This window comes from Rhinolophus ferrumequinum, chromosome 23, assembly GCF_004115265.2.
Source record: "Rhinolophus ferrumequinum isolate MPI-CBG mRhiFer1 chromosome 23, mRhiFer1_v1.p, whole genome shotgun sequence".
Taxonomy (NCBI): domain Eukaryota; kingdom Metazoa; phylum Chordata; class Mammalia; order Chiroptera; family Rhinolophidae; genus Rhinolophus; species Rhinolophus ferrumequinum.
In genome coordinates this window covers 8439132-8466553 of record NC_046306.1, presented here as the reverse complement: position 1 = coordinate 8466553, position 27422 = coordinate 8439132, and the positions used below count along the sequence as shown (strand labels likewise).

Below are 27422 nucleotides of genomic sequence, written 5' to 3'. Positions count from 1 at the left end.
CCAGAAAAAAAGCCTGAACAGGCACGGGACTCTAAGGCTAACAGCGCTCAAAAGATCCCAAATCCACGTCAGTCACGATATTTCTCAAGAAAGAACAACAATGGAACCGATGCCTGCTTTGTGCCAAAGTTCAGGCTGGGCATTTCTGTACAGAATCCTAATGACTCTTGACTAAACAAAGCAAATAATCTCAAAGATGGAGGTCTTCCGCACTTTATAATTGAACAAACTGCAGCCAAACCAGATACCCAGAGACCCAAAGCTTATAAATGCTAGGACTGCCTCGCTCCAAACAGCGTGTTCTCTCTGCTTCCAGGACACTGCGCAGACTGATGGTTGAGTGTAAGCTGTGGCTTCAGACCTGCATCCAAATCAAAGCCCCTGCTCACCAGCTGGGTGACATCAAGCAAGTTGCTTAACCTCTCTGTGTCCCAGTTCCCTGATCTGTAAAATGAGAGTTGTAATACTACCACCTACACGCCATGTCATCACTGCAAAGATTAAGTAGGTCACTTGAACGAAAGTACACAGTAAGTGCTAAGTGTAGCTTTCATCCACCGGGCCCAGCCCATGGGAGGGGTCCAAAAGTCATTTGTCGACGAAATGAAGTTTGGTCTATGCGTTCCCATTGGTGGCCAGACATGTTGGCAGCCTCAGACTGAAACTCTCTTTTTGGAACAACTGTTTCTCCAAGATTCTGGGAGCTTTCTCTTTTCTGCCTTCATCTGGGGAAAATGTCTTACTGATGCCCTTCCATCACAAGTTATCTTCTAATATGAACAAAGAGCACCGCTTGGGTACCATCAGTGCCTCTGGCATGAAGATGGTACCCTCCAACCCCACGACGTTGCATGCACTGGCCCCACCCTGGCCACCACCTCTCTCCTCTTCCTGGCTCACCCTTGGAGGCCAAGGCCATATCTGGCCCACAGCTGCACTTGGCTTGGACTGTACTAGTTTAAAAGTTTTCTAAATTAACCACACGTGTTATAATCAAGAGACTGGTGTAGACGAGGAAACGGTGAGGATGGCTCAGCAGCCCCATCCACATCTTTAAAGGAAAAGGCTGGGTCAAGCCACCCCCAGAAGATGGGTTCCCTCTGAAAACAGGAGTCTCAGTGGGGCGGAACAGGGTCACTCAACCCTGGTGAGTCCCACCTCCCCAAGACTATACCCACACCATGCTTTTTGCTTACAGCCAATCTCACAAAAACTCCAGTTAGCTTGACTTTCATAATATGCCCAGAATGCAAGCAGTTCCAATGCCCTCCACCCCAGCGCTGGTCCGACCACCATCTTCTCTGGCCTGGCCCCGCAGCAGCTGCCCATCCAGCTCGCTGCTTCTCCCCACCAGCCCCCCTACAGTCCATTCTCATCAGCAGGACAGCCAGAGGGATCCTGCTACCACCTACGTCAGGCCCCATCTCTCCTGCCTCCCACTTCACGGTGTCCAAATCCGCTCGTCCTCTTCCCTCTGGGCCTCCGTCTGCTACTCCTCTGCCCGGCCTCCCTGCTTCTGCCACACAGGCTTCCTCTCTGTTCCTAGACCATGCCCAGCTTGGACCTGACGTCCCCTGAGCCGGCAGCGCACAGCCCCAGGTCCCTGCACCTTCTACTCCTCCAACTCCTTCTTTGCTCAAATGTCACCTTCCCAGGAAGGCCCATCTGACCCCGCCCAGTTCCCCTGGCCCTGCTAGTTTTTCCCACAGTACTTATCACCTCCCCACATTCTGTTTCATTTTCCTATTTATCAGATTTATTGTTTTTCTCCCCACAGCCAGCACGTCAGCTCCATGGGGACGGGGATTTCTGTCTGTTTTGTTCACAGCCGTATTCCCAGGGCCTGGAACAGTGCCTAGCCCATGGAAGGGGCTTGGTAAAAACTCCTAACCATTGAACGAATGAGCAAAGGGACCCCCAGGCATCTCAGAACACGTGATCCTCCTCAGGAGCGTGAGCCATGGATCACCGTTTGACTCCCCTTCCTTTCCCTCTCCAGAAGTCTGACTGAACTTTCTGCAGAAGCAAACACAGCAGCCCTGATCAAGACAAATTAGCATCAGCAAGACCTGCTTCCTGCTTCATGTTTTAAAGGGGTGGGAGGGCGGGGGGGGCTCACCAAGCACAAAACGCTATGAGTCGAACGGAAGCCAACATGGCTAGCCAGTTGCCTAAGGAGAACTGCTCACGTCACGATTCCAGCTTCGCCTGGTGAAGAGAAAACCCCGCCTGGCTTCTTTCTTCCCTCCCTTAGCTATAATTTAGAGTGAGTGGCAGAGAGTACAAGAGCTGAAATCCAACAGGATGAAAGTCACTGTCCTGTAATCCGTATTACGAGTTGAAAGCTTGGAGACTTGACTGGCCTCCTTTGGGTTGGGGGGAGGAGGGGGGTAACCTGAACAGGTGCTCAGCTGGCTCCCCACTCTTCGCCCTGCGAAGCTCATTACCGTTACCCGGGATGAAACAGAGATCAGGTTTCTGCATCTGTAAGGAATTTCTCCTAATGGAACTACCCATGTTTTTTCCATATGTCTGGACATCTGTTTGAAAGCATCATGAGCACTGTCTTTGGAGGTGTGCGCTATGGTTAAACATTCTCGTATTTTGATGAATTTCTAACTAAAAGAATGGCTTTCCAATCATTTTTGCAGTTGCGAACATGTCCCAGGGAGTGGTAAGAATACCATTTTTTGAAAGTCCCAGCACAAGGATGGATAAGAAATATCATAGTGTGTCCTCTGCTGAGAATTCCTCTGCAGGAACATGGTTAAAGGGTCTGGAAGCATGCCAGGCAAGAATTACACAACAATGGCAAAAGCCACTCTCAACTGGGCTATTAGGAGATCCCATAAGATGAAGACTTAGGGAACGCTTAAAACCCAACCTTGCAAAGCCGCCTGTAAAGGAACACGTTATCCACCAAAGGACCGCCGCATCCTGTCCTGAAATAGAACGAGGAATGATGGCAGGGTTCCGCCAAAGGCGTGTGACTCTTTCAACGTGAAGCAAGTGGTTCCCTTTCTCATCTGATCCCAACAGGTCAAAGTCAGGCCAAAGAGTTAAGACGCCCTGGCTTCTCAGAAACAGCCATAAACTTGTTCTATTTCGATGGGACTCCATCGAGCTTTAGAGGACTGTCTGCCTGGGCCTGGCTGCGAACAGTGCTCCCTCTCCATAGCCGGACAAGTCTTAGAAATCGTATAAATATAGCCTCACTCTTACCTCCTTTTCTATTTGATAAACCTTGAAGTAACGCGGTCCTTATTTACCCTCCCAACCACCCCAGATTGCTCCCTGACATGTGGCCAATTCAGTCATTTCCTTTCCTTGCCTGACCGCCCTGAGCTTGTCACTGTGTGATCCTGTGTCTCCAAGGACTTCGGTTCTCTCCGCAATGCATTGCTTCTGGAGACATGCAGGTTGCTACTGTGGGAGTGAGAAAGCCTTCCAAGCGAGCCCTCACCAAGCCCTCGGGTGATGGCACAGGTGGTCCTGCGCCATACCACAGGCCTGAGCGTTAGACAGTCCAGGACTTTGCTTCTGAGCTCCAGGCTCCTATATCCAACTGCCTACTTGACGTCTTCGTTTGAGCACCTCACAAGCCCTTCCTCCTTTCTACCCCCCAAACTGAACTCATCATCTTCTGCTAGGAAAATGACTTCTTCCCCAAATCTTCCCATGTGGCATACGGCACCACCCTCTACCCAGCTGCCCCCTCACTTCCCCCATCTAAGCCAGCACCAAGACGCACAGATCACACCACACTACGCACTCCCTCCCCCCGCATGCCACCTTCTCATCCTAACCAGCTTTGACATCTCACTGGCACTGCCACAACCTACTGAATCCATCTCCCTGTTTCCTCCCTTAGTCCTTCTAACCCTTTCCCTAGACAGAACCCCGAGTGATCCTAAAAGTATTAAATCAGAATCACTTCCTCCCCTATTCAAAACTTGCCACCCCCTTCTTCTTGCCCTGGAATAAAACCCTCACTCCTTGCCTTGACTTATGAGTCTGGCTTGTCCTGGCCCTTCCAACCTATCACTAAACTCACGTGCCACCGGCCCTCCTTCCGCTCAGACACACCACGTGCTTCCCTGCCTCGGGGCCTTTGCACGTGCTATGCTCTGTATAGAGAAACACTCTCCCACCACCAGCAAAAGAGACAGCGAGACAGGGAGAGGACGGGCATCATTCCTCTCTTTGCTGACTCTATCACTTGCTCTAGGTCCCCGTTGGTAAGTCACCTTCTCAGCAAGACCCTCCCTCTAACGCAGGTCTTCCATCTACTCCCTTGGCATGATTTGTTTTGTTGTAGCCATTACCCCCCAAGTTGTGAATCCAACAGGTGAGCTACGGATCAGCCATCACGTCTTACCTAAGAACCCACGTGTCAATCCAGACTGCCCTCATCTGACCTCCCTGACGCACCTACATCTCAGCAGTGGTCACAATGGTACATCTCAGGATGGTTCTCCTGGATGGCTTCGCACCTCCGGTGCCCCCTGAGCTCCAGCCGGGCAGGAACTGTGTCCATCTCACCTGTCATTACATTATCAGCACCTAGCTAAGTGCCTGGCACACAGCAGGTCCTCAACAAAATAGTCACCAAATGAATGAGTCATGAGATGTGAAAATCATTTAAGGTTTGGAATAAACTTTCTTCCAAGACCAAGTGACACTCAGGAGAGAGAGGAAAAAAACAGCTGAATGTGGCACATGTTTAAGATTTTAAATTTTGTATTTAAAGGAAGAGCATGAAATGGGTTTGTACTCTCATTTAATTTTGATATAAAGAGGAGAGTAAAACCACTAGGCATGCAAAAAAAGATTAAGTTGTGTAGTGTGGCAAATAAAAAAGAAAAGGGTGGGGACCAATAATTGAGAAGGCGAAAAGGGAGCCGTGGTACGGTACAGAAATAGAAACAGATGGTGAGATAAAGAGAGACAGAGATCAAGAGAGAAACCAGCAGAAGCTTCTAGACTTGAGGTACAAAACAGGGCTTCATTACTCTTCTGGGAACAAAGGGGCACCCTCCAGATTTGAAAGGGGTTTTCGCACCTACTTAAAGGTTAAGAGCAATTGTCTTCTTAAGGTCCCCTCTTTCCTTCATTTTTCAAAGAAGTTTTTTTTAAAAATTGACTTCCTGTGCTAAAATTCAGGGGTTAGCACATTTCATTTTGAAGAAAATACGAGCTATTCAAATGATTTTACAGAAATACTTCACTTTGTGTCTTTTGAGGATTTGGCTACAAATTTTTAAGCTGTATATTGAGTTTTCAAAGTTATGAGCAAGAGGAGGATGGACGCTTGGGGGCTGTTGGAAGGAGGAGCATGAACTTCAAGTACAGTAGAGCTGGTGCCTTTTGAACTGCACGTCCAACCCATTCTGTTCTCTGGAACTTCCCATGACCCCAGCCCCTGGAGAATGGGTGGGCAGAGCCGAGCTGCACATGGCCTGACCTCTCTTGCCAAGCTAACTGGACCAGTAGGTGACACCCTGCCCAACCAGGACCAATTAGATCTCCCTGAGAATCAGGATTTGGGCTCCAATCAGCTGGTGAGGGGACTGGCACTGGTGTAGCATATAAAATTCCTAGGCAGAAGGTGTGGGCATTCTTCACCAGGCTTTCTGTGCCTGGTGAGAGTGAGGAGGCAGGGAAAGCTGGCCTGCAGAGAAATGCAGAAGATCAGGAAAGTGGTATAGCAGGTAGAGCCAGACAGCTGTGTCCAAATCCCAGGTCCACCAGTCCACAGCTATGACCTTGAACAAGTTCCTTGACATCTATCTCCTTGACATAATTGTAACCTGCTCCGTAAGGCTCTTTGCGGATTAAATAAGTTAACACATACGGCACTTGGAACAGGATCTGACGTGTGATAAATGCTAGCTAAGTGTTAACTATTATCATCTTGCTAAACTGTAAGCTCACGAGGTGAGGATTTCTCGCTATTACGTTCGCACCATATCTCAGAATCTAGAATCATGCCTGGTACATAGCCGTGCTCAACAAATATTTGTTGAGTGATCAGAGAATGAAGAAGCCCTAAAAGGACAGAGACTGTGGACAGAGCCTCCTCACTCTACTCATCTCAGATCCTACCCCCAAGAGGAGCAATCAGAGTGGGGTCTTAGCAAAGCCTACATCAGATTACGTTTCTTGCCTGCTTTTCGTGTCTCAGGATAAAAGCCAAACTCACCCCCATGGCTGCCCGGACCCTGCATGGTCTGACCCCTTCCTGCTTCTTTCTCTTCTCTCTCTGGTCCTTCACACTCCAGTTACACTGACCTCCTCAAGGTCTTCTAATGTGGTTCCTTCTGCCTCCACGCATTTACACATGCTGTTCCCCCCTATGCATCCTCAGCTCTAGTCTCTTCTGCAGGAAAATCCTAACAGATATTCTTCCCCCATCTACATCGGCTCCTCCATTCTATATGCCCAGAGCCACTTCATGCCACTTGCCACAATTTGTGGTTTTATCATTTGCATGATTAATCAATAACTCTGTCCCCCTAGACCATGAGCTCCATGGAGCTCATAACCTTTCTATTAGAAAGAGATCATAACCTTTCTATTCTTCATTATATTTCAGTATACATTTCAGTATCAAGCACAGTATATTACAAAAAGTAGGTGCCCAACAAATACTTGGAGAACGAATCCATTTGTTGAATGGATTAACTGAGCAAAGAAGTAACTTGAGTTGAATCTTCTGGCCCAGTAGCCTCCTCATAGAGTCCCCTTTTTCTAATCTGCTTTGAATGAGTTTCTCTATTACTACCAAAGGCTTGGACTCCAACACACAGACTAACACCATCCTCCAAGCTAGGAGGGTCCCATCCCAGAATAGAGAAGCCTTTAGAAGAAAAATCCAGAGTCCCACAGTGTCCGGTATATATTATCATCACAATGTCAGAATATAGTCAACAATTACTAGACATGCAAAGAAAGAGGAAAATATGACTCATGGGCAAGGAAAAGGAGCAATGAATAGAAACAGATCCCAAGAAGGCTGTGATGTGAGACCTAGGGGGAAAAAAACAACTGCCAGGATTTATCAGTTCCTAATATTATCATAAAAGTCCCTAACCAGGTGTACACACCCGAAGCACCTGTGGAGATTTTCAGGGTTTGGGTTTGTTTGCTTGTTGTCTAAACTCTACTCGTGTCATGTAGCTTCTAATTAAGTAGTTTCAGGGGTTGCTCAAGAATCTGTATTGCCCCCCACCTTTTTTTTAAAGAAGGGTGCAGCTCAAAGTGCCCCAGGTGTGGATCGAACCGGCAGCGTTGGTGTTGTGGCAACACGCTCTAACCAACTGAACTAACCGGCCACACCAAGAATCTATATTTTTAACAACTACTCTAGAGGGTTCTGATGCATGTTGCATCAGATTCTCATCGTAGAATTCTCACTTTAAGGCAAATACAAAAAAAGTTAAATTAATTTAAATGTATTGAAGGTCTGGTTAATTGAGTTGATTGGTAGGTACCAGTTAGCAGTTGCTGATTAACTCAACTACACAATAAAGAAGATTTCAACTCTAATTATTTTTGAGGAAAAAAATACTTCTCTACTTGTAAAAAATATCTGAGGTTGAATTAAAAGCCACAGACATAAAAGATAACTATTAAGAAAAAACAGGAGGAAATGCTCATGACATAATGCAAAGTAAAAAAAAAAATCAGAGTATAAACTATTATAACATAAAATATATAAATGTACAGTCATAGACAATGCCATGTTTGTGAATAGACAAAAAAAAGGCAACTGGAAATATATCAAAATGCTAATAATCGTTATTTTAGGTAGTTTGACTATGTATAGTTTTAATTTTTCCTAGTTTTCTATATTTTGCAAGAATCCATTGATTTTCCTCTATAGACTCTCATCTGAAATTTAAATACAAAATGATGGCTTCAGAAACCTTCTGTCAATACACAAACGTCTGCAAAACTCTCGCAGTTTCTCCACCAGAAAGAGAAGGGAAGAGTAGCTTGAAAATGAATATCATTTCTATCCTTATCCAGCTCAAACAGACTTCTCTGGCTTCTTGGTAGCTGGATTAGCTTCAGATACTAACTCAATCTTGAATTTCCCATCCCTCAGAGGAGTAAGTGGCTGAGTCACACACCTCAACATAACAAGAAACAGGCAGTGGCCTAGCAGAAGTGAATCACCTAGTAACAAATAAGGAACACAAAATAAAGAGAAGTCAAGTCCATACCTGAACCACAGGGTGGCCACCGGTTGGGGCTTTGACAGCCCCTCGGCTGCCTTCTGTCTCATAGTGGGCCCGGTGGTGTGGCTTGGGTTGCACCTCAATCCTCAGCTCATAGGAGCCTGACTGGTGGGAGAGTGGCCACTCGAGTGGAGGGAGAGATGCAGTCACCGGGATACTGAAGGAGGAAACAGAATCAGTGGTGTGTACAATAAATCAGAATCGGTCAACCTGTACAATAAACATAAATGGCCCCTTTTCTGAAAATCACGTGCCCAGTAGGCATGTAAATAAAATGCTGGCTGTTAGGAGGCACACCTCTCAGACATGATAAGAACTCTTCACAAGATAGAGATCTTTTTCTTTGCTTTCTCTTCCATCTTAATGAAGGCAATAGGACTGACATCTGAATTCATGAAGCTAATTTCATTATATGTTAGTTCCAGCATGTTTCTAACTACTATAACTTCTTTTCCTCTGGGAATTTTGGAGAGTGTCACCTCCTACCTCTAAAAAAAAAAAAACACCTTTATCCAGGATGCTTTCCTTTTCCAGAGGAGTGTGTGTAGAAGAAGGAACACTGAAGTGGAAATCAGGAACCCCTGTGTCACTAACACACCATGTGACTTGAGGCAAGCAACTTCACTTTCTTATCCTCTGTCTTCTATAACCACGTAACAAATGGACTAGATGACATCTAAGAGTTGTTTCAGCTCTTACTCCTCTCTGTCTGATGATCTCAATTAAAAGTAAATTTTAGGGACAGGATATTTCCAGTCACAGTTACCACTTATCATGTCAAGTACAGAACATCCCACCACAGAGAGGTGTCTGGTTTTGGTATGGATGAGCCAAACCGAGCAGACCCCCTAATATTAAGTAAAGAGTAAAGGTCAAGAGCATGACTAGAGTTATACACCCAAGTCCCAGCTCTGCCTCTAACTACCTGTGTGACTTTGAGCAAATGCATCTACTTCCCTAGGCCTTAGTTCCCTCAACTGTGAACTGAGGATACTGAGATTATATAAAGAGCTTAGCACGATAGGTGCTCAAAAAATATTAGGTATCATTTTTTCCCAATATATATTGTATACTTCAAATAGCTATTTCCTTTAGACGATCTGACTTAGTTAAGATATTAGATATATGTGCCTTTACATCTGAAGTCATAATATCTTTAAGGGCATGCCATTAAGTTTTATTTTATTATAGAATCTCAACCTTATTCAGTACACACAATGGGTACTTGATATGTGGTTAGAATTATGTCATTTAAGAACTGACTGAAGTTTTGATGTTTTATGTAGACCATTTCTTCAGAACCTCGGAGAACTTAAAGACTTTTTCCCAAGATCACAGAGTAAGACACAGCCAAGGCTCCACCTTATGTCTCTTGATTCCTAGTCCAGTGCTCCACCCACATCTATAGTGCCTCTTATCTTACTAATTTACTTAAAATAGTTCCAAGAAAACATCTCATTTGTGGAATGACTCTAGAACAACGCCTGACATTTGAGAGGTTCTCAGTGAATATTCAGTGGGTGGGCGTGGGTGGATGGATGGATGGATAGATGAACGAATGACCAAAGGAATAAATAAATGAGTTTTATTTCAAAGAACCCCTGGATATTCAATGTAGCTTTGACGTTCAAATGCACGGATTTGTGTCACTATGTCCTGATTTTTCATATATGGCAGAAATCATTAATCCAATCAAGATATTCTTTCCCACTAAGCCCAGAGCTGCTAGAAACTGACATTATCAACTGGACTTAGTTAAGCGCTTGCAGTGAAGCTGGTTCCATCCTTTGTCTATCATAGCGAAATCAAAGGGGGGAATAGAAGGGAATGGCACCCCAAAAACTCTATCACTGAAAGAGTCCAACCTGAGTTTATAATCCAATTTAAAACTCTATCCCCATTATGCAAGCAAATCTCCATCCCTTCTTTCCAACCACACTGCCCCTTGAAGCTCCTCTTACACTGAAGTCTTAGGATGCCCCAAGTGCGTTTATTCTACCTTGATGTCAATGCCAACATGACTTTAAGCTTTTGCCTGCAGCCATAGGTGTTAAATAGTTACTCTCATCATCTTTGCAAGTTAAAATTTTTTTAGTTTGCAAAATAAGGCTCATAAAAGAAGATCCCTCCACCCCTGTATCTTTTGAAGCATCCAAAAATTTAGTGAGTAGAAGATTCAGTGGGCTATCCCTAAGTATCAACTTCCAATTTTGTCATTCTGGAATAAGTCTTTGACAACTGAAATACAATCTTAAGACTCAGACCATTGGAGCCAGTCTGAAATCCTGCATTTGAATTCCAGCCCTCTTGCTGAGTTGTCCACACAACCTGAGATAAATATTGTCACAAGTCTTCCATGAATGCCCGCTCCTTTCGATCTTATAGAAATGTCTTGCAAGTACCTCATTGGCTGGCACTTGGTAGGGAGTAAAGAACTCTAAGGCATTAGAACCACTCAGATCAAGCCACAGGCTGAAGAAAGAAGGATTTTATAAACAATAAAGTCTCAGATAAATGCAGCTCAACCGTATTTTATGTCAATGTTCCACTCCCAATCATTAAAGAAGTCATGTTTTGCAGATTGAGCTATAGACAAAAGAACAAGGAGTCAGGAATCCTGAACTCTAATTTCAAACTCAGTCATCAACTCGCTGGGTGATCGTGGGCATGTCACTTAACCTCTCGGAGCCCAGGTGTCTCAGCCTATGCCAGGGATCGGTCTGTATCAGCATTTCCTAAGGTGGCTCCGTGAAACTTGAGTCACAGAACTCAGAGCTCTGTGGCCAAACGGTCTTTGAAATCACTTCACATTCTGTCCACAGCTGGGAGCGGCCCCTGCACAAAGACAGCTATTTAACTCTGGAAAACCCAGAAACTCCTTTGCTTAAGGAACCCCGATTGACGTACTACGGCACTAGTGTTTTTAGAACGTGCTTGAGAGGAAATGTCAGACTAGGACTTCATTTTGGTCCACTGCAGCCTGGTGTGGGGTTAAGTCAGGCTACTCTCAACCCCACATCAATCAACATGCTCCACCGTTATCTATTTTGGTATTCAACATTTTATTTGGAAAAAAAAATTACTTCCATTTGCTAAAAGCAAACAACACTTTGAAAACCATTGGGATAATGATAATAGCATAAGGCTTCAGATTTTTCATCTAACAGAACAGACGGAATAATACCTGCTCCCGACCACTGTATGCTTCATTTTTCTTATCACCCAGTGAAGATAAAAAGAATACCAAATAGGGTTTATGTGCTAATTAAATAAAATAATACACACAGAATACTTAGAATTGTGTCTAGCACACAGCAAGCATCCTTAAATACTGCTGAGTATTATTGTCACTAGCATGACTCTGAAGTTATTGGGAACACAATCTCCTAGCACAGGGCTTGTCAACAAGGAAGCAACTAAAGTGCCTCCTCTATAAGAAGATTCCCCTATAACAATAAAAGCTGCACCTTTTTGGAGCTCTTACTTTGTGCAGGTTCTATGTCAAGAGTTTGACATACATTATCTCACCTAATTCTTGAAAATAACACCATGAGTTAGGTACTATTGTTATCCTCATCTCACAGGGAAGGAACCAAGGCCCAGAAAGGTGCTGAGACAGAAAGACCGTCCTGATTGATTAGCGATGTCTGCCCTGGGCATGTCTTCAGAAAGATGCTCAATGAAGGGCAGCTGGATGGCTCAGTTGGTTAGAGCGCGAGCTCTGAATAACAGAGTTGCCGGTTCAATTCCCACATGGGCCAGTGAGCTGTGCCCTCCACAACTAGACTGAAGACAACGAGCTGCTGCTGAGCTTCTGGAGGGGTGGCCGTATGGCTCAGTTGCTTAGAGTGTGAGCTCTCAACAACAAGGTTGCCGGTTCAATTCCCACATGGGATGGTGGGCTGTGCCCCCTGCAACCAAAGATTGTAAACAGACACTGGACTTGGGGCTGCACTGCGCCCTCCACAACTAGATTGAAGGACAATGACTTGGAGCGGATAAGCCCTAGAGAAATACACTGTTCCCCAACATTCCCCAATAAAATTTTTTAAAAAAAAAGGTGCTCAATGAGAAAGATGGCCCATAGGATTAGTGATATCTATTATGGGCACAGTAGGAAGGCAGCCCCAGAGATGCCCATATTCACACAGCCAGTGAAGAGCAGAGCCAGGGCTCAAATCCAATCCTGAGAGCGCCTAAAGCCTACATGCTGCTATCTACATCCCTGCAGCTTGTCAAGCTTTTAAGCTCCTGGAGGATTACGGCTCACACATTTTTTAGGACCTCCGTATCACTGATTGCAGTCGTGAGGTACATAGCAGCTGCCAACAAATATCAATTCCTCTTATAATAAGATGGCAAATTGGATGTGCTAAGGCTTGCTTAGGGTTACGAGAATGTCAGCTCCGTGAAGGCAGACATTTTTGCTCATTTTGTTCACCACCATCTCCCCAACACCTGTATCAGTGCCTGGCACATAGTAGGTGTTTGATAAATACTTGTTGAATGACAGAATGAATGAATGAGCAAACCAGGTGCCATGAGTATCATATTCACTCTATAACTGCATCCTCATAATTACGACCCCGTAAATCAGGTAACCTTGTACCCATTTTCCAAATGAGGACACTGTGGCTCAGAGAATTGAACTTCCTTCTCAGGGTCTCACAGCCAGTAAATGGAGAGCCAGGATTGAAATCCAGTCTAGCCAACTCTGAATCCCGTGCTCATGACCAGAAAACCTTCTGTTAACACTAAACCATGGAATAAATGGTTTTCAAAGTCCAGCTCACCTGCAGATGGGAATAGCAGGCACCAGCTGCTTGGGCCAAGTGGGCGGCACCAGCAAGATGGACTCCGGGGCCGAGTTCCTCCTCTCCTCCTGCTCGCAGGGCCCCAGGAACTCCACGGCTGGGTACATGTGGCGGGGCAGGCCGCCCTTGGACGGGGCCGCAGACACCGGCGACGGGTCAGGGCTGGTCTTCCACATCTTGGTGGGGATCCCACAAGATTCCGCGGCGAGGCTGTTCAGGGCATCCATGAGGACGGCAGAGCCAGCCGTGGGGTGATACCCAGCGGGGGCGCCGTCGTCCGGGGGCTGCGGCGAGGGGCTGCGGGAGCGCTGGGGTGAGGCTCCGGGCAGCGGGGCGACCAAGGCCCCGGCGCACGAATGCCTCCGCTTGGCACCAGGAGACGAGGAGCGGGAGGCCGGACGGGGCACGGGCGAGTGGCGGCCCAGGCAGCTGTCCTCAGCGAGGCTGGTTCGAGGTGACATTATTGGCGAGGTTCTGGGGGAATAATGAGCAGGGATGTTTTGAAACTGGGGACACAGGTCGTCCGGCCCGCCGCCGTTATTGGGCGAGACGCAGGGCGAGGTGCAGGGGGAGAAGGTGTCGGAAATGAAGCTGGCAGAGGAACCGCTGCTAGCGGGGCTCAAGCAAAGCGGCTCGCGGTAGCCCTCGAAGCCGGGCACGGGCAGGGTGAACCTCGGGCTGGCGGCCATCCCTGCCAGGGGCGCTTGCTCCCCCAGGAGGCCAGTGTCTCTCACGCGGAGGGGCCCCCCTGCCTGCATCAGTTCGTGGGATGGAGTGATCTCGATCCGAGGGCTCAGGCCCGAGGCCCCCGCTGGCTTGGCCGGGCTCAGAAAGTTCTGGGGCCCTACCCTATCCGGCTCTCCGAACCGGCCGGGGGGCTCGCCAGAGAGACTGGCGAGGGGGCCATAGTCCAGGATATCATCAGAGTATGCAAGTCCGGAGGGTGGGCAGACGACCTTATGTGCATTCGGTTCTTCTGGAAAGAGAAGGGGGGAGGGAGGGTCTTTTTAAGCCTCTAAAACAGAACTCCCGATGAGAGCAATCACAGGTTGGGTTTGTCGCCTGTCGTTTATTTTATTTTTTTAAATCCCCACCACGCCAAACCCCAAGCTGGAACCTCCTCCCCTCACCAGAAGGAAAGGGAGGCCACTTCATCCCAGATTCCTTGACGACCGAGATCAAAGCAGAAGGGTTTCAGTGCAGGGGAAACCAGCACAGCTCGGCCAAGCTGGGCAGCACTGGCTGGAAGCCTGGATGACCCACTTGGCTAATGGCTTCCAAACCTTTGTCCAAATGGGACCCTCAGGAGAAATGCATTGGATTTCACAACCTAGTTCACACCATCATATGCACTCACAACTGAAACAAAAACTTCACAAAACAATACTTACCCTGCTATGGATGACGCACTCTAATCGTCCCTCCTATCTGGGGTTACGTTGTTTAAATGCTGGTCACAACCCATGAAACAGATTTCCTATCCCACCACTGGGCTGTGACCCACAGTTTGGGAAACACTGACCTAGGCCCATCTCATCATTCTACACATCTGACACAGATACAAGATGCAGAGGGAGGCTGCACAGGCCTGGACTCCATGGAGCTCTGGGTTCAAATCCCACATGTTCATGCCTGAGTGTCAGAAGTGGCTTAATTCAGAATCAGGACTCCTGACTCATGTCTTATCGTGTGTCATTTTACAGATGAGAAAACTGAGGCCCCGGAATGGGAAGAAATTCATCTGAAGACAGAATTAGCAGGATTAGAAATCCCACAGACAAGCCACTTGACCCCCAAAAGGCTAGGCTCTGGCTATACAGAGTCTCCCGAACTATAATATCAAAACCAATGGATGCAGTGAACGACCTAATTTTTTCTTTAATAGTGGCCATCTAGCTCAGCCTTCTGCTGCCACCTCGAAAGGACCCATGGCTGAAGAGTGGAATTATTGATGGAACCAGCTATCCATTCCCATTATCACTCACTCCCCTCCTCCTTCAATCTCCCCAGCTCAGCAAAGACCCCTCCATTTTCTCTGTCGTTACTTGATTTGGCCTTGACTCCTCTCTCTCATGCCCTACGCCCAGTCCATCAGTAAATCCTGACCACTGTACTGTTAAATATAAACCAAATTCACGTGTCATCCCCTCTCCACTACAACCACCATGGTCCAAGCCACCGTCCCCTCCCAGCTGGACCACTGCGGTCACCTCTTCCCTGGTCTCCCCATTTCCTGCCCTCTATGGTTTGTTCTCCACACAGCAGCCTTGAAACGTCCATTTGTGAAATCCACTTTAAAGGCTTCCGCTGACACTTCGCATGTGATATCAAGTCCTTAACACACTTGTGCTGGGTCCCAGCTGGTCTCGCCACTCCCACCGCTCCCCACCAGCCCGACTCAGCAAGCCCCTCTGACACCTTCACTATTCTTCGAGCAGAGTCTGCTTCAGAGCTCTTGTCTCTACCGTCAGAGCGTTGTTCCCTCTGCCTGGAAACTCTCCCTCTAAGATCTTCACATGGCTGCTTCCCTTAATTTCATTAGCTGTCTGCTCAGTCAACCCCTCCTTAGATTGGCCCATCAAAAAGATCGTTTCCATCCTGCCAAAGGGTCATTCTCCACCCCTTTTCCCTGCCATCTTTTCTCCATCCACACTAGTTACCAGCTCACATCACATCAGATACTTATCTATATCGAAAATCTCATCCCACTAGATCAGGGGCAGGCAAACTACAGCCCATGAGCCAGCCCACAGATTGTATTTCTAAATAAAGTTTTATCGAAACACAGCCACTCCTATTTGTTTACATATGGTCAGTGGCTTGCTTTTGCACTACAACAGCAGAGTTGTTAGTCGTCACAGAGACTGTATAGCCCATAAAGCCTAAAATATCTACTATCTGGCCCTTTCTAGAAGTTTGAGTCCCCTGCACTAGACTCCATGCTCCACCAAGGTTGGAATTGTGTCTATAGTGGTCCAGCATTGTTTGCCCAGCCCCTCTCACAGGCACCTGTAGGCTGTCCATAAACATTTATTGAGTGACTAATCAAACACGCAAAAGAATCACGTCCGAGGGCCACCCAGCCAGAATCATGTCCTAAAGTTGTGTGACTGGCCCCTGCCTTGGGGAGTAGGGCGGCTACACAGGTGATCCTCAGTTGCCTTGGTGCCCTTTCTGGGCCATCCTGGAGTATGTGCTGTCCGGTTTAGTTGAGCTGATCACACAGGGTCCAGATGGTACCCTCACCCCAGGTGAGAGCCCAGAAATTGCTTCCCACAGCCCTTAGGGTAAAGTTAAACAACCTCAAGTAGGCCAGCCTGTCTGGGCCCTACCTGCCCCTCTAGCCTCACCTGTCTCTACTCTCTCACCTCTTTCTGGATTCCAGCCAAACTGGTTGCCTTTCTGTTCATAAAAAGCACTGAGCTCCTTTCTGCCTCAGGACCTTTGCACTTGCTGTTCCCTGTGCCTCAACTGCTCCTTCCCCACCTTCTCTACACAACTAAAGCCACTCATTCCCTCCAGCTAAAGTGTCATGTGCTCCGGAAGGCTTCCTGACCTCCTTGACTCCGTCAGACCCCAGTCACACTTCCCTGATCTGTTCCATGTACTTCTCACAATACCAGTTAAGTAATTCTGACGTTATTTGTTGACTGTCGGTCTCTCCCACAACCTCCAGCCCTACTTCCAACAATCAGTCAATTCCATGAGGACTCTCTCCCTCCCCACTGTATTCCTAGCACCTGGATAGAATCTGCCACAAAGCAGGCCCTCAAAAAAAATATTTGTTGGTTGGCTGAATGAATAAATAAAGTGAGTTCAGAAAAGTCCATGTGAAGTATTTAAACTACTCCTCAAAGACGCTAATATCCAATACAAAAGGCAAAAAGATACAACCTCAAGAGAAGGTAATTTGGTAATATGTATGAAAATTCCCAACACACGTATCCTGAGAACCAAGCACTGTCGCTCTTTGCACATATGAGAGTATATCTGCAGGATATACTCTCATATGTGCAAAATGAAGTGTGCTAAGATTAGTTAGTGCTGCCTTGTTTTTGTAATCCCAAAAGACTGGAAGCAACCTGATGTCCATCACTTGGGGATGGGTTAAATTCTGGTTCGTTCATACAATGGGATACAATATAGCCATTACAAAGGGTTGAAAAAGTTCTTTCTGCATGGATGTGGAATGACCCCAAGATATAGCAGTAAAGGAGAAAAATAAGATGCATACAGTATATGTAGTATAAAAACATAAGGTGAGAGAATGTGTGTACACACACACACACACACACACACATAAAATGCTGCTGGATGCACAGGCTTTCTCTGGAAGTTACAGATAACAGTGATTTCCTCCAGAGAGGGAGACTAAGTAATTAGGGGGGAGTGGTATAGCAGAATGGAGACTGATTTCTGTATTACATTGAGAAAAGAAACGTAATTTGCAAAAGAAATGTTTTTATTTTACTTTAAAGGTGGTGGTGGGGGGGGTCACATGCTACATAGTAATGACACCCTGGTTTAGGAAGCAGGAAATTGAGACCTACTCCTACACTGCCACTAACTAGCTGTGTGACCTTGGAAAAGTCCCACACCCAACCAACTAGATCTACGTCTCAACCTTCTCATTTATAACAGGATGGTGTTAAACTGGATCATTCTCCTTGGTTGCTTCTGGCTGTGAAGTCCTTTCATTTTTCTAGCTAGAGTCTGTAGGGTCTAGAGTTCTGGTAGGTTCTAGAAGCTGCAGGTCAATATAAACGTGTATTTGGGCATGCAAGCATATACACACACACGCACGTGCACACATACACGCACAGCTCCCTGGCAGGTAACAGCACAGATTTTTAGTCTAGAAAGAGATTAACGTCAAATCCATAGCAACATTCTGATAATCCACTATCCTGCGAACCAGGAAAACAAAACACAAAAATTCTCTTAGCAAAAATTCCGGCCTTATGAGAAAACCTGCATCACATCTTATCAGAAACACCCCGTCAGGGCTGTGAAAAGTCACAGAACCCGGCCATGCAAACACAAATCACTCATGCTCCCCGCAGCAGTTAAAAACAGAAAAGGCTGCTTTGCTGGGCAAAAGCATTTAAAGCATTTACATTGGTTTTAATTAAGTCCAAGCAGCAGAGTTTCTATTTTCTTCCCCCAAGATTTTGGAAGTTTAACAGCTAACAGGGAAAAGGAAGGTAATTTATACTCATTTCATTCCCAGTCCTCTGTCTGTGAGATTTACTGTCAAATACCCAAACAGCTCATCACTGAAACATTTCTCCAAGTAGCTAGAATCCTTCTCTACCTCTCCTTAAACAACTGCCAGCCTCACAAACAGCTCTCTTAACAGTCATTTCAATGCCCACAGAGCAAACCTAGTTTCATCTCAGAACCACCAAATTTTCTCAGAAAGGTTGCCAAAAATCTTGTGTGTTTTTTTTACCACTTGCATGATCTTTGATATATCCAGAGTGTATCACTGGTAAATATTATTTACTTAATATTTCTATTTAAATCCATTCACCTATTCCTTTAATGTTTTGGTATTTTTTTTGGTGTGTTTTTTTTTTTTTTTTTAACTTAAAGGGAAACTACACCACTACCACAAATGGAAAATCAGTGTCACCTCCATAAATAGAAGGTAGGGTAAAAATACAATAAGAATAAAAGTTACTAAATTCAAACGAGACACTGTGGCCAGCCAAAGGCTCTGAGCCTGAGGCCCACTCTTTTTTCCCCCCTCAACGCTCTTTTTTTTATTGAGGTGTAACTTATATAGACAGACTTGGAGTGTAGAGTTTGATGAGTTTTGCCAAGTATTATACACCTTTCTAACCACCCCCGCAATCAAGATGCAGCACATTTCCATGACCCCAGAAAGCCTACCCCCTTTTTTAAGACTGGCAGTGGGAGGAGGGAATGGCAAGTGTCAGAGAGAAAGGCCTTAAAGACACAGGAACACTTCACCGAGATGCTGCCCCTTCTGACTAGTTCAAAGAGAAGTAGCACGAAAAGGAGATAGCTCTCATGTGCAAGGTACCCAACAGTGGACCTAGTCAAACCATCTCACCTGCCATGGGAGGTCCCTGGCCCACACTGGAAGCATCAGTGCTCAAAGAGGAAGAAAGTGGAAACAGCAATGGGGGACTCAGGGGTTGCTGCTCTAGATCCTCTGTGCCTTCACGCCTTTGCACATGCTGTTCCCCTTGCCCAGAATTCCCTCCCATAACTCTTGTCCTCACTTCACCTAGCAAGCCGCTATTTGTCCATCAAGATTCCACTTGGGCCACCTCCTCTTGAAGGTCCTTGCTGATTCCCTAGGCTGGATCAGTCAGCTCTTCTGTGTTCCTAGAATCTAGAGAGTCGTGTAGTCAAGTCTATCGATTATAGATTCAACTTGTCTGTCTCCCCGCTAAACTGAGCTTTTTGAAGGCAGATATGGGTTAATAATAAATTAATAATAACAATAGAAAAAGCAGCTAACATTTTGAGAACTTGCATGCCAGGCACTGTTGTAAGCACATTACATGTAGTAAATTATTTATTCCTCGCAAAAACTTACGAAGTAGGCACTGTTTATTCCGCTCTTACAGATGAGGAAACTAAGACAGAGAGCGAGGAATTAACTTGCCCGAGGTCCCACAGCTTGAACCCAGGCCTCAGAGCGCCATCAACCACTAGGCCAGGGATTCTCAGTCTCAGAACTAGTGACATTTGGGGCGAGACAATTCCTTGTTGCTGAGGGCTGGAGGGGGGTTAGCACCCTCCCTGGCTTCTACCCACTAGAGGTCAGAAGCATCCTCACCCGTCTCCCTGCTGTGACAACTAAAAAACACGTCTCCAGGCATTGCCAAATGTCTCCTGCAAGGCAGAGTGGCCCCAGCTGAGAACGTGGCTCTATGCAATACGGCCCGGTGCCTCACACAGGGCCTGCACCCCACAGATGCCCACACGGTGGGCATCCATCCATGAGTCATGCCCTCCAACCTGAAGTGATTCAGAACTGAGCCATGTCAGGCTCACTGTCAGCCCCAGCAGGGAACTCATTGCTACAGCAGACATCTGAAAGTTCTAATTACCGTCACCCTTCCCTTCATCAACTTCCCAGGTGCTCACCCCACCATCTAGGCCCCACGAAGCTTTGGGGAGACCTCTGGCCATTCTCAGACACTGCAGGACAAGATGGCTGGGGAGGCCACTCCAGCGCCACCTCAGCCAGGCATGTGCACTGAGATCCAGGTCTCCGTCAACACGCAGTGTTAGGGGACCCCAGCTCCACTGCCCCATCCCCCCTGGCTGTGGAACCTGGGGGACCTCCAAGTCCTCATGTATCACACGGTGAATGAGGTCGGTGACAATACCTACCCGAGAGTTCACCTAATCCACATAAAGCCCAGCTCACACAGAATAAACAATAAATAGGACCTATCGGTATGTTACCATTGTTATTAGGGAAAGATGATCTTTTAAGTGAAAATTCTATCCTTTCTCGGCTCTCATTGCTTTATTACATAACTTGAAAGTATGACACACTAGCCCCAAATGCCTTTAAAAGCTTTAAAAACTCAAGGGAGAAAATTTTTGTAAAAATAAAATGGACACGTCAGCAATTTAGGAATTCTTTTCACCACAGGAAATATGTGCAGTAGGTAAAGAACGCCTCCAACATCCCCTCTACTCCATGCTTTGTACTCTTTTCCCCGGGCTACCTGGGAGCTGAACTAAATCTTACTGAAGTGTTAATGACTCAGTGAACTACTTGCAATAACAAAAATGATAACAACTAACACATCCATACCATCTACTTCATACCAAGACCCACTGTATGTATTTCATATATATTAATGCTTGTTTCACAAGAACCCTATGAAGCAGGTGATAGTTTCCTCATTTTACAAATGGGGAAAATGAGGCACAGAAAGGTTGACTCATTTGCCCAAGGTCACACAGCTTCTGAGTGGCAGCGCTGGGATTCAGTCTCAGGCAGCCAGGTCCTCTACCCCTCTAACCATTATTCTACACTGCTCCTCATGAGAGGTGCTATTTCTTGGATGGTGACACCTCAATACAGGGAAATGAGGTGCCCCCAGAATAGAAACTGCTCCGGGGGCCCCACGAGGGAGAAGTTACCCCAACAGCTAAAGACACTGATTCCTTTCTTCTGGAATATTCACAGTCCCTCCATAGTCCCAGGATTGAGTCAACCGTTATTTTAAAAATCACACTCAGGCCACGGGTGGTCTCTGCCAGCGCCTCTCCTCCTGGAGCCTCTTGTGGCCTGTTGCTCACCCTTAGGGACACACAGCCAAGTCTGAGGCAGCCATTCGGAGCCAACCCACCAGCCAACAGATCGCTTTTGAAAAAAGAAACAGCAAGAGAACATCTTCTCTGCCTGGAACTACAGGCCTGGTGGAATTTTCAGGAAGCAGAATCGAGTGACCGAAATAGAAGCCCAGCTAGGGAACCTACATGAGGCGTCTGTCTTTGGGGGGAGGGGACAACATGCACTGGTGCTTGAGGCTTGAAGGACATGAAGGAGTGGAACTGGGGCGCGGCCTGGAGGCCAGACGCCTGTCAGACTGGCAGCGGGGCCCCCTTGTCTGAGGTGATGGACCCACCGCTCAATGAGCTCCCACCCCGAGGTGGTGCGACTCCCAGGCTCTGGGTATGAGACATCACAGTCTGTTGCCATGGCAGTGCCTAGGATGCCACAACCTGGGACCACACATGTGCAGTGGGCAGAAAGGGGAGAAGATGGAGGGCAGAAATCCTGCCTCCCATCACCCCAACTACTCTTGTAACTTCCGGTGCATTCAGCGCTGCGAGAAGTTGCCAAGGGAGCAGGAAGGTGGATGGATTTTTCATCTGGCGGCCTGCACCACCTATCGGAAATAACCTCTTTGAAAAGCTACAGGTCGCCTTCAAGTGACAAATGCAACGTGCAGCAAAACTTTCCAAAGAGCCCCCTATGCACAGTCGCCGAATGGTGATTGGATTCCCAATCAATGAATAATGTGTATTAATAACGGTAGAGAATCAGGTTGTCACTCTCGTCTCTCAGAGATGACACACACAGACGCAGGGCATGAAAGGTGAGAAATTCCATCCCGCTAAGTCAGGTCCAAAAATGCCAGAAAGGGGCGGGAGGCAGCTTACCATCCCGGCTCATCAATGTGGAACCACTGGAAAAAGCCACCATGAACACTCTCTTTGCTGACCTTGCCCCAAGTAAGACAACCGTCTGCCTTCACCAGCCTGGGCAGAAAGAAGGGCTTGGTCCTGCTTCCCAGGCAGCCTGCCATGAGGCCAGGCGCCTGGGACACAGGACTTGGGACAATTTGCAAGCAATGAGCCTTACAGACTGGCTGCTGGCATAGCTGTTTGCAAAAACACACACAGCCACCGCTGACACGTATTCCTTTTGGAGCGGGGTAGAGAAATGCATGCAATCTGTAACCCGCATGTCTCAAGGTCAGCTTGCAATGGGGGCAGCAGGACCCAGACATCTGGCAGATGCCAAGTCTCATCTCCAGCCTCAAACTGGGACGGAAAGAACCACCTCTTGCTGGTTTAAAGTCCTTCCATGGGGCCTTACTGCCTTCCAAAAATTCAGAGACCTTCTATTTTTATTTATTCAAACAGCTGGCTTTCACCGTGCTGCAGGCTTTGATGTGTACTGTCTCCCTCTCTTACAACCAGCCCGGAGGCAGGTACTATCAACTCCTCTGTGTTACAGATAGGGGAGCTGAGGCTCAGGCGCTGCAGAGATTCACCCAAAGTCACAAAAACAATCAGGGGCAGAACTGGGATCCAAATTGGGCCATCACTGAAATACGGTAAAATGCACAAATATTCAATGTACCTCTCGTGCCCTTTTACATGCATGTGCACCTGTGTATCTACCACGCAAGATACAGAATGTTTCCATCCCACCAAAGGCTCCAGCCGGCCAGTAAGCCTCACCCAGTGCGAACCGCTAGCCCGACTTCCCTCACCATAGACTGGCTTTGCCTGTTCTTGAATGTCACATAAATAAAATCAAACAGGATGCACATATCACGTCTCTCACGTCAACATCATGTCTGAGATTCATCCACGTTGCACGCAGCCACAGTTTCTTTTTAATGCTGTGTACTATTCCATTGTATGGTTGCACCATAATTTACTTATCCAGTCACCTATCTGTACGGCCTCCATGTGTCAAAAAGACAGCCCCTGGAGATTAGATTTGTGACTTCGAGAGGTCCATTTCTGACAGAAGACAGTCCCTCCACACTTGTCATTCAGTGCATGACAGACAGCAGGATGCAAGCAACCTCCTCACCAAAAGGAGAGGGAAGATTTGGTCAGAAGAATTCACCAGAAATAGACTTCAGACCAGCCTCCCTCAGAAAGAGGGCCGGCCCTGGCTAAACCCATGTCTCCATCAAAGGCCTGCACATAGGGCCATGAGTGGGGGGACAACCACCTTCCCTTCCCTCTTTTCATCCTCTAAACAACTCAGCAAAGACCCCTCACCTTTATGCCAGCACCTCAAAAACTTCACCCCCATGGAGTCCCCACCCCGAAAAGCTGATTTCCACCATTCTTTCAGCCAATTTGAAATCCAAATGGAAACTTCCCCTTGAAGACAGCAGGGCCCCTGGAACCCTTGGCCAGGGGTAGAGATTTAAAATTAATACTTTATTGACTGACAGGTTCTTTATTTACACTTTTCCCCAGGAGCTTTCATTTTGGTGCCATGTTCCCGGGAGCTGGCACACTTAATCAGTGGCCCCTGCCAACCCTGGTCATTAATGACATTCCTCCTTTCTCCATGACAACAGAGTGATGTCACCCGTAGGGGTTGTCAGACCTGTAGCCCACCTTAGGATCACACAGATGCACGGCCGCTTTCTGTAGTCTTTACAATAACTTCCGTAAGCATCGAAGACAAAGATTTTGGGGTTTTTGGGGGGGTTTTGCCTTCATTTCACATCCCCCCTTTTCCAGGCATGCCCAAGCAGGTTTGTTTTAATAAGAACCTTTATAAATCCTAAGCTTTGCAGGCGACTTTCTTCCCTTCAGAAAGCTCACCCAGGCATGACTCAATTAAAATTCACTTGGGAAGGGCTGGCTTTTAGAAATGCGTCCTAGTAACTAAAACAGGCCCCACTGAGAAAACACTCTTTCCCCAAACCTCAGATTAGCACTCAGGAAAAGCAATTTTTCTGCTCTGCTTGTAGCTTGCAGTCTGCTTTTGATATATTTCTTTTGCAGAAGAAAACAAAACAAAAAAGCATTAAAAATCCAAGGCGCAGGGCGTTTAGATCTAAATGTTACTTTATCGGGACTGCCAGGGACAGAGGAACACATTAAAAGATACCACCGGGATGCCACTGGCAAAATCCAGAATGTGGGGAAATGTACAGGAAAAATGACCTTGTGTCGTCAACAAATAAATGGCAAGAAAATAGACTGATGGGGACGTTTATCGAGTAAGAGCCACATGACACATGACAACCAAACACCAATGTGAAGGTCTTGTTTGGATCTTGGTTCAAATAAATTAACTGCAAGAAGATACTTTTGAGACAAGCAGGAAATTTGAACACGGGACATTTGAAATGAATTCTTCTTTTTCAGGTTTGATAAGGCTATGTGAATTTTCTTAAGAGTCCTTATCTTTGAGAGCTATATACTAATCTATTTATTAATAAAATATCATGCCATCTGGAATTTGATTTAGACTAACTGGGGCTGGCTGTGGAGAATATGTTGCGGGAGGAATAAAGTAAGATTGGCCTTTATGTTGATAATTGTTGAATCCTAGTGATGGGGACATAATTATACCATTATGTCTCCTCTTCCAAATTTTGGAAAAAATTCATACTGAAAGTTCAGGAAAGAGTCAAAGGCAGTTCCTCTTGCTTTGGGGGGACCCTAAAAGTGTTGGACTCTGCTCCATGTAGGGAAGCAGACAGCAGCCTCTGGCCCATCCCAACAGGGTCTCAACTTCTGCTCTGGCCTCAGTTTGGAACAATCAGCAAAAACTCAACCTCGCACTAAACCAGCCCCTGGAGAAGCCTAGTTTGGCAGGAGCTCTGTGGAGTTTGTGGCCATTTCCTGTGCTGGGGAGGGAGGGAGGGAGGAAAGAGGAAGTCCCTTTGTGGGGGGAAGCCACAAGGCATCCATCATGCTGCACCGTCCAGGGCTGCACCTTCCTGGCCCCGCCTCTCCGAGGGTCCCATGGGGACAGGGCAGGACACCGGGACAGGCTCTGCCTGCCTGAGAGAGGCAGTCACAGGGGTACCTCCCGGCCCTGAAGTCTGGACAACCAAGAAAGCTTTTGCAGCCAGCCAAGTTCGGGGGCTGAGGCAGGGACCAGATGAGTTTTTAAAATCAGAAGCAAACGTGCAAAGTTAGATAACTTGCTGTAGTGCCGACTGAAGCCCAGCGGCCATGGCTCCTCTCCAGTAACTGCATGGCTCTTCATTCTAGACTATCTTGTCTTGTCTTAAGGCTCAGGATTCATCAAAGGCTGAGGCAAATCAAGGGAGCCAGAAGACTTCTCAGAGTCCACCCCACTGCCATGCAACAGTCACACAGCCCGGCAGCTGGCACGTTAACCACACCGCCTTAGGGAAGCCATCAGCCTTAGAAAGTGAGCACCACTGTCCTGTCCTCATTTCACAGGTGAGAAAAACACAGCCCAGAGAATGAAAATCATGGGCCCTGAGGCACACCACCAATGAGGAACTATGCCACTTTTCCTCCATGTACTTGGCCATTATACACTGTGTGCTTTCTAGTGCCCAGTGAAACACACAGGTAAGAGGCAACTAAGTCGGAATTTCAAGGCAGGATGTTCTGATTTCAGACGTGGTGCTCTGACTTGCTGAGCCAACGGCCTCCAGAGTTGGGGGACCGTGTACCCCAAGAGGCACGCGCAACAATCGACTGGGGTGTAGAAAGAAATATAAAAATAGCAGAACTGCCATTTATATCCTGTCCTTTCCCATTTCTATTTTTGCTGCGTGTCTTATAATGAGTATACTCCCGCTAGGACAGCAGTAAACATACAATTGATAATTACATAAATATTACATGGAGAGGATGAATGTACCTTCAGGCTACCAGACTTGGGCTCCATAAAAGCTGGAGTCGGTGACATTCTGGCTGACTTGTAGTTCTGAGGGCGGGGACTCGGGATCCTCAGCTGCCCTGGGTCCAAGACCTGCCCTGCCACTTACCATCGTATGGCTCTCAGCCATGTTAACTGACCCCAAAGAGGCTGACTGCATGGGTCCAGGTGTGGCTGGAAGACTCTAACGTGCAGCCAGGACTGAGAACCACTGGCCACAGAGGCTGCGTTTTTCAAATGTATTCAGCCCCATCACATGATAAGGACTAGAAAGCCCTGGGAACCCACCTAAATAACACCACTTTGAGGTTCTCAGGGCCTCCACTCCCAGTCAAAATGTAAGGCTACCTCAAGAACAGCGGCCTTTCAATCTGGAAGCTGGGACGACATGTATTCAATAGTGAAGAATGATTAAGGCAACTTTCTTCCCATTTGCTTTGTCTCCCTGACAAGGCCACTGCTCAATCCTAGGCCTCCCTGCACCTCTCCAGCTACACCTGGAGACACTATTTGTACAAAGCAAGCTTATTGAGGCCTGTCCTTAACTGAACACAGATGACAACGTCTCTGAATGTCACATGTTAGCGAAACTGCTTGCTTAGGGTAGAAGTCTATTTTTAGTAAGCACCAAAAAAAACCCATGATACTATATCCTAGCACCTCGTTTGTCCCTATGTGTTTACCAGGCTGTGTCCCACAACGGCCTGGGGGCCAGGCAAGGGCAGGACCATATCTAATTCTCTCTACACCCCCACAGGGCCTGGCACAAACCCAGCATTCAGCGAGTGTTTGCTGAGAGAATGAGGTTTTAATTGTCTCCTGTGAATGAGTCGAGAGCAGGTGTTCCTGAGTTGTAGTGCAGGTGACATTAGGGAATGGGCTATAGCTGCGTCTGTAACTCTACCTGAAAATGGCAGAAAAGGCAGTGGAGAGCCAAGGGGGCTACGTAGGGGGGCGGCGGGGTGGGATGTGCTGACGCACAGTATCACACACTGTGGGCACATGTGCTCCGACAGGGAGTGGGCATATGGCATCCGTCGCTTTCATCGGCTCTGCAAAGGGCTGTGATCTAGAAAGTTGAAGGATCACCGGGCTAGCCTCAACAGGTAATGGCCAGGACTGTTTTCCTTTCTGAAAGGTCCAAGTCAGCACCACATGCATTAGCTTACCAGGAACTGAAGGAGGGATACACCAGACCCACTGACACACACCAGAAGTGAGTACTCCCGACAC

General features: G+C 47.1%; 1 protein-coding gene across 12 annotated transcripts in view; it reads right to left on the bottom strand.

Moving 5' to 3' along the window:
• Positions 1-27422, bottom strand: part of NFATC2 (nuclear factor of activated T cells 2) — a 149424-nt gene that overhangs the window by 105792 nt on the left and 16210 nt on the right. For 7 of the 12 annotated variants that reach the window (XM_033095066.1, XM_033095064.1, XM_033095061.1 and 4 more), the window contains exons 2-3: positions 13037-14033; positions 8229-8400 (exon numbers count right to left, since the gene is read on the bottom strand). In XM_033095066.1, coding sequence (XP_032950957.1) covers positions 8229-8400; positions 13037-14033 — 1169 coding nt within the window. The remainder of the gene's footprint in view (positions 1-8228; positions 8401-13036; positions 14034-27422) is intronic. The other 5 variants (XM_033095071.1, XM_033095069.1, XM_033095072.1 and 2 more) reach the window with 2 other exon arrangements.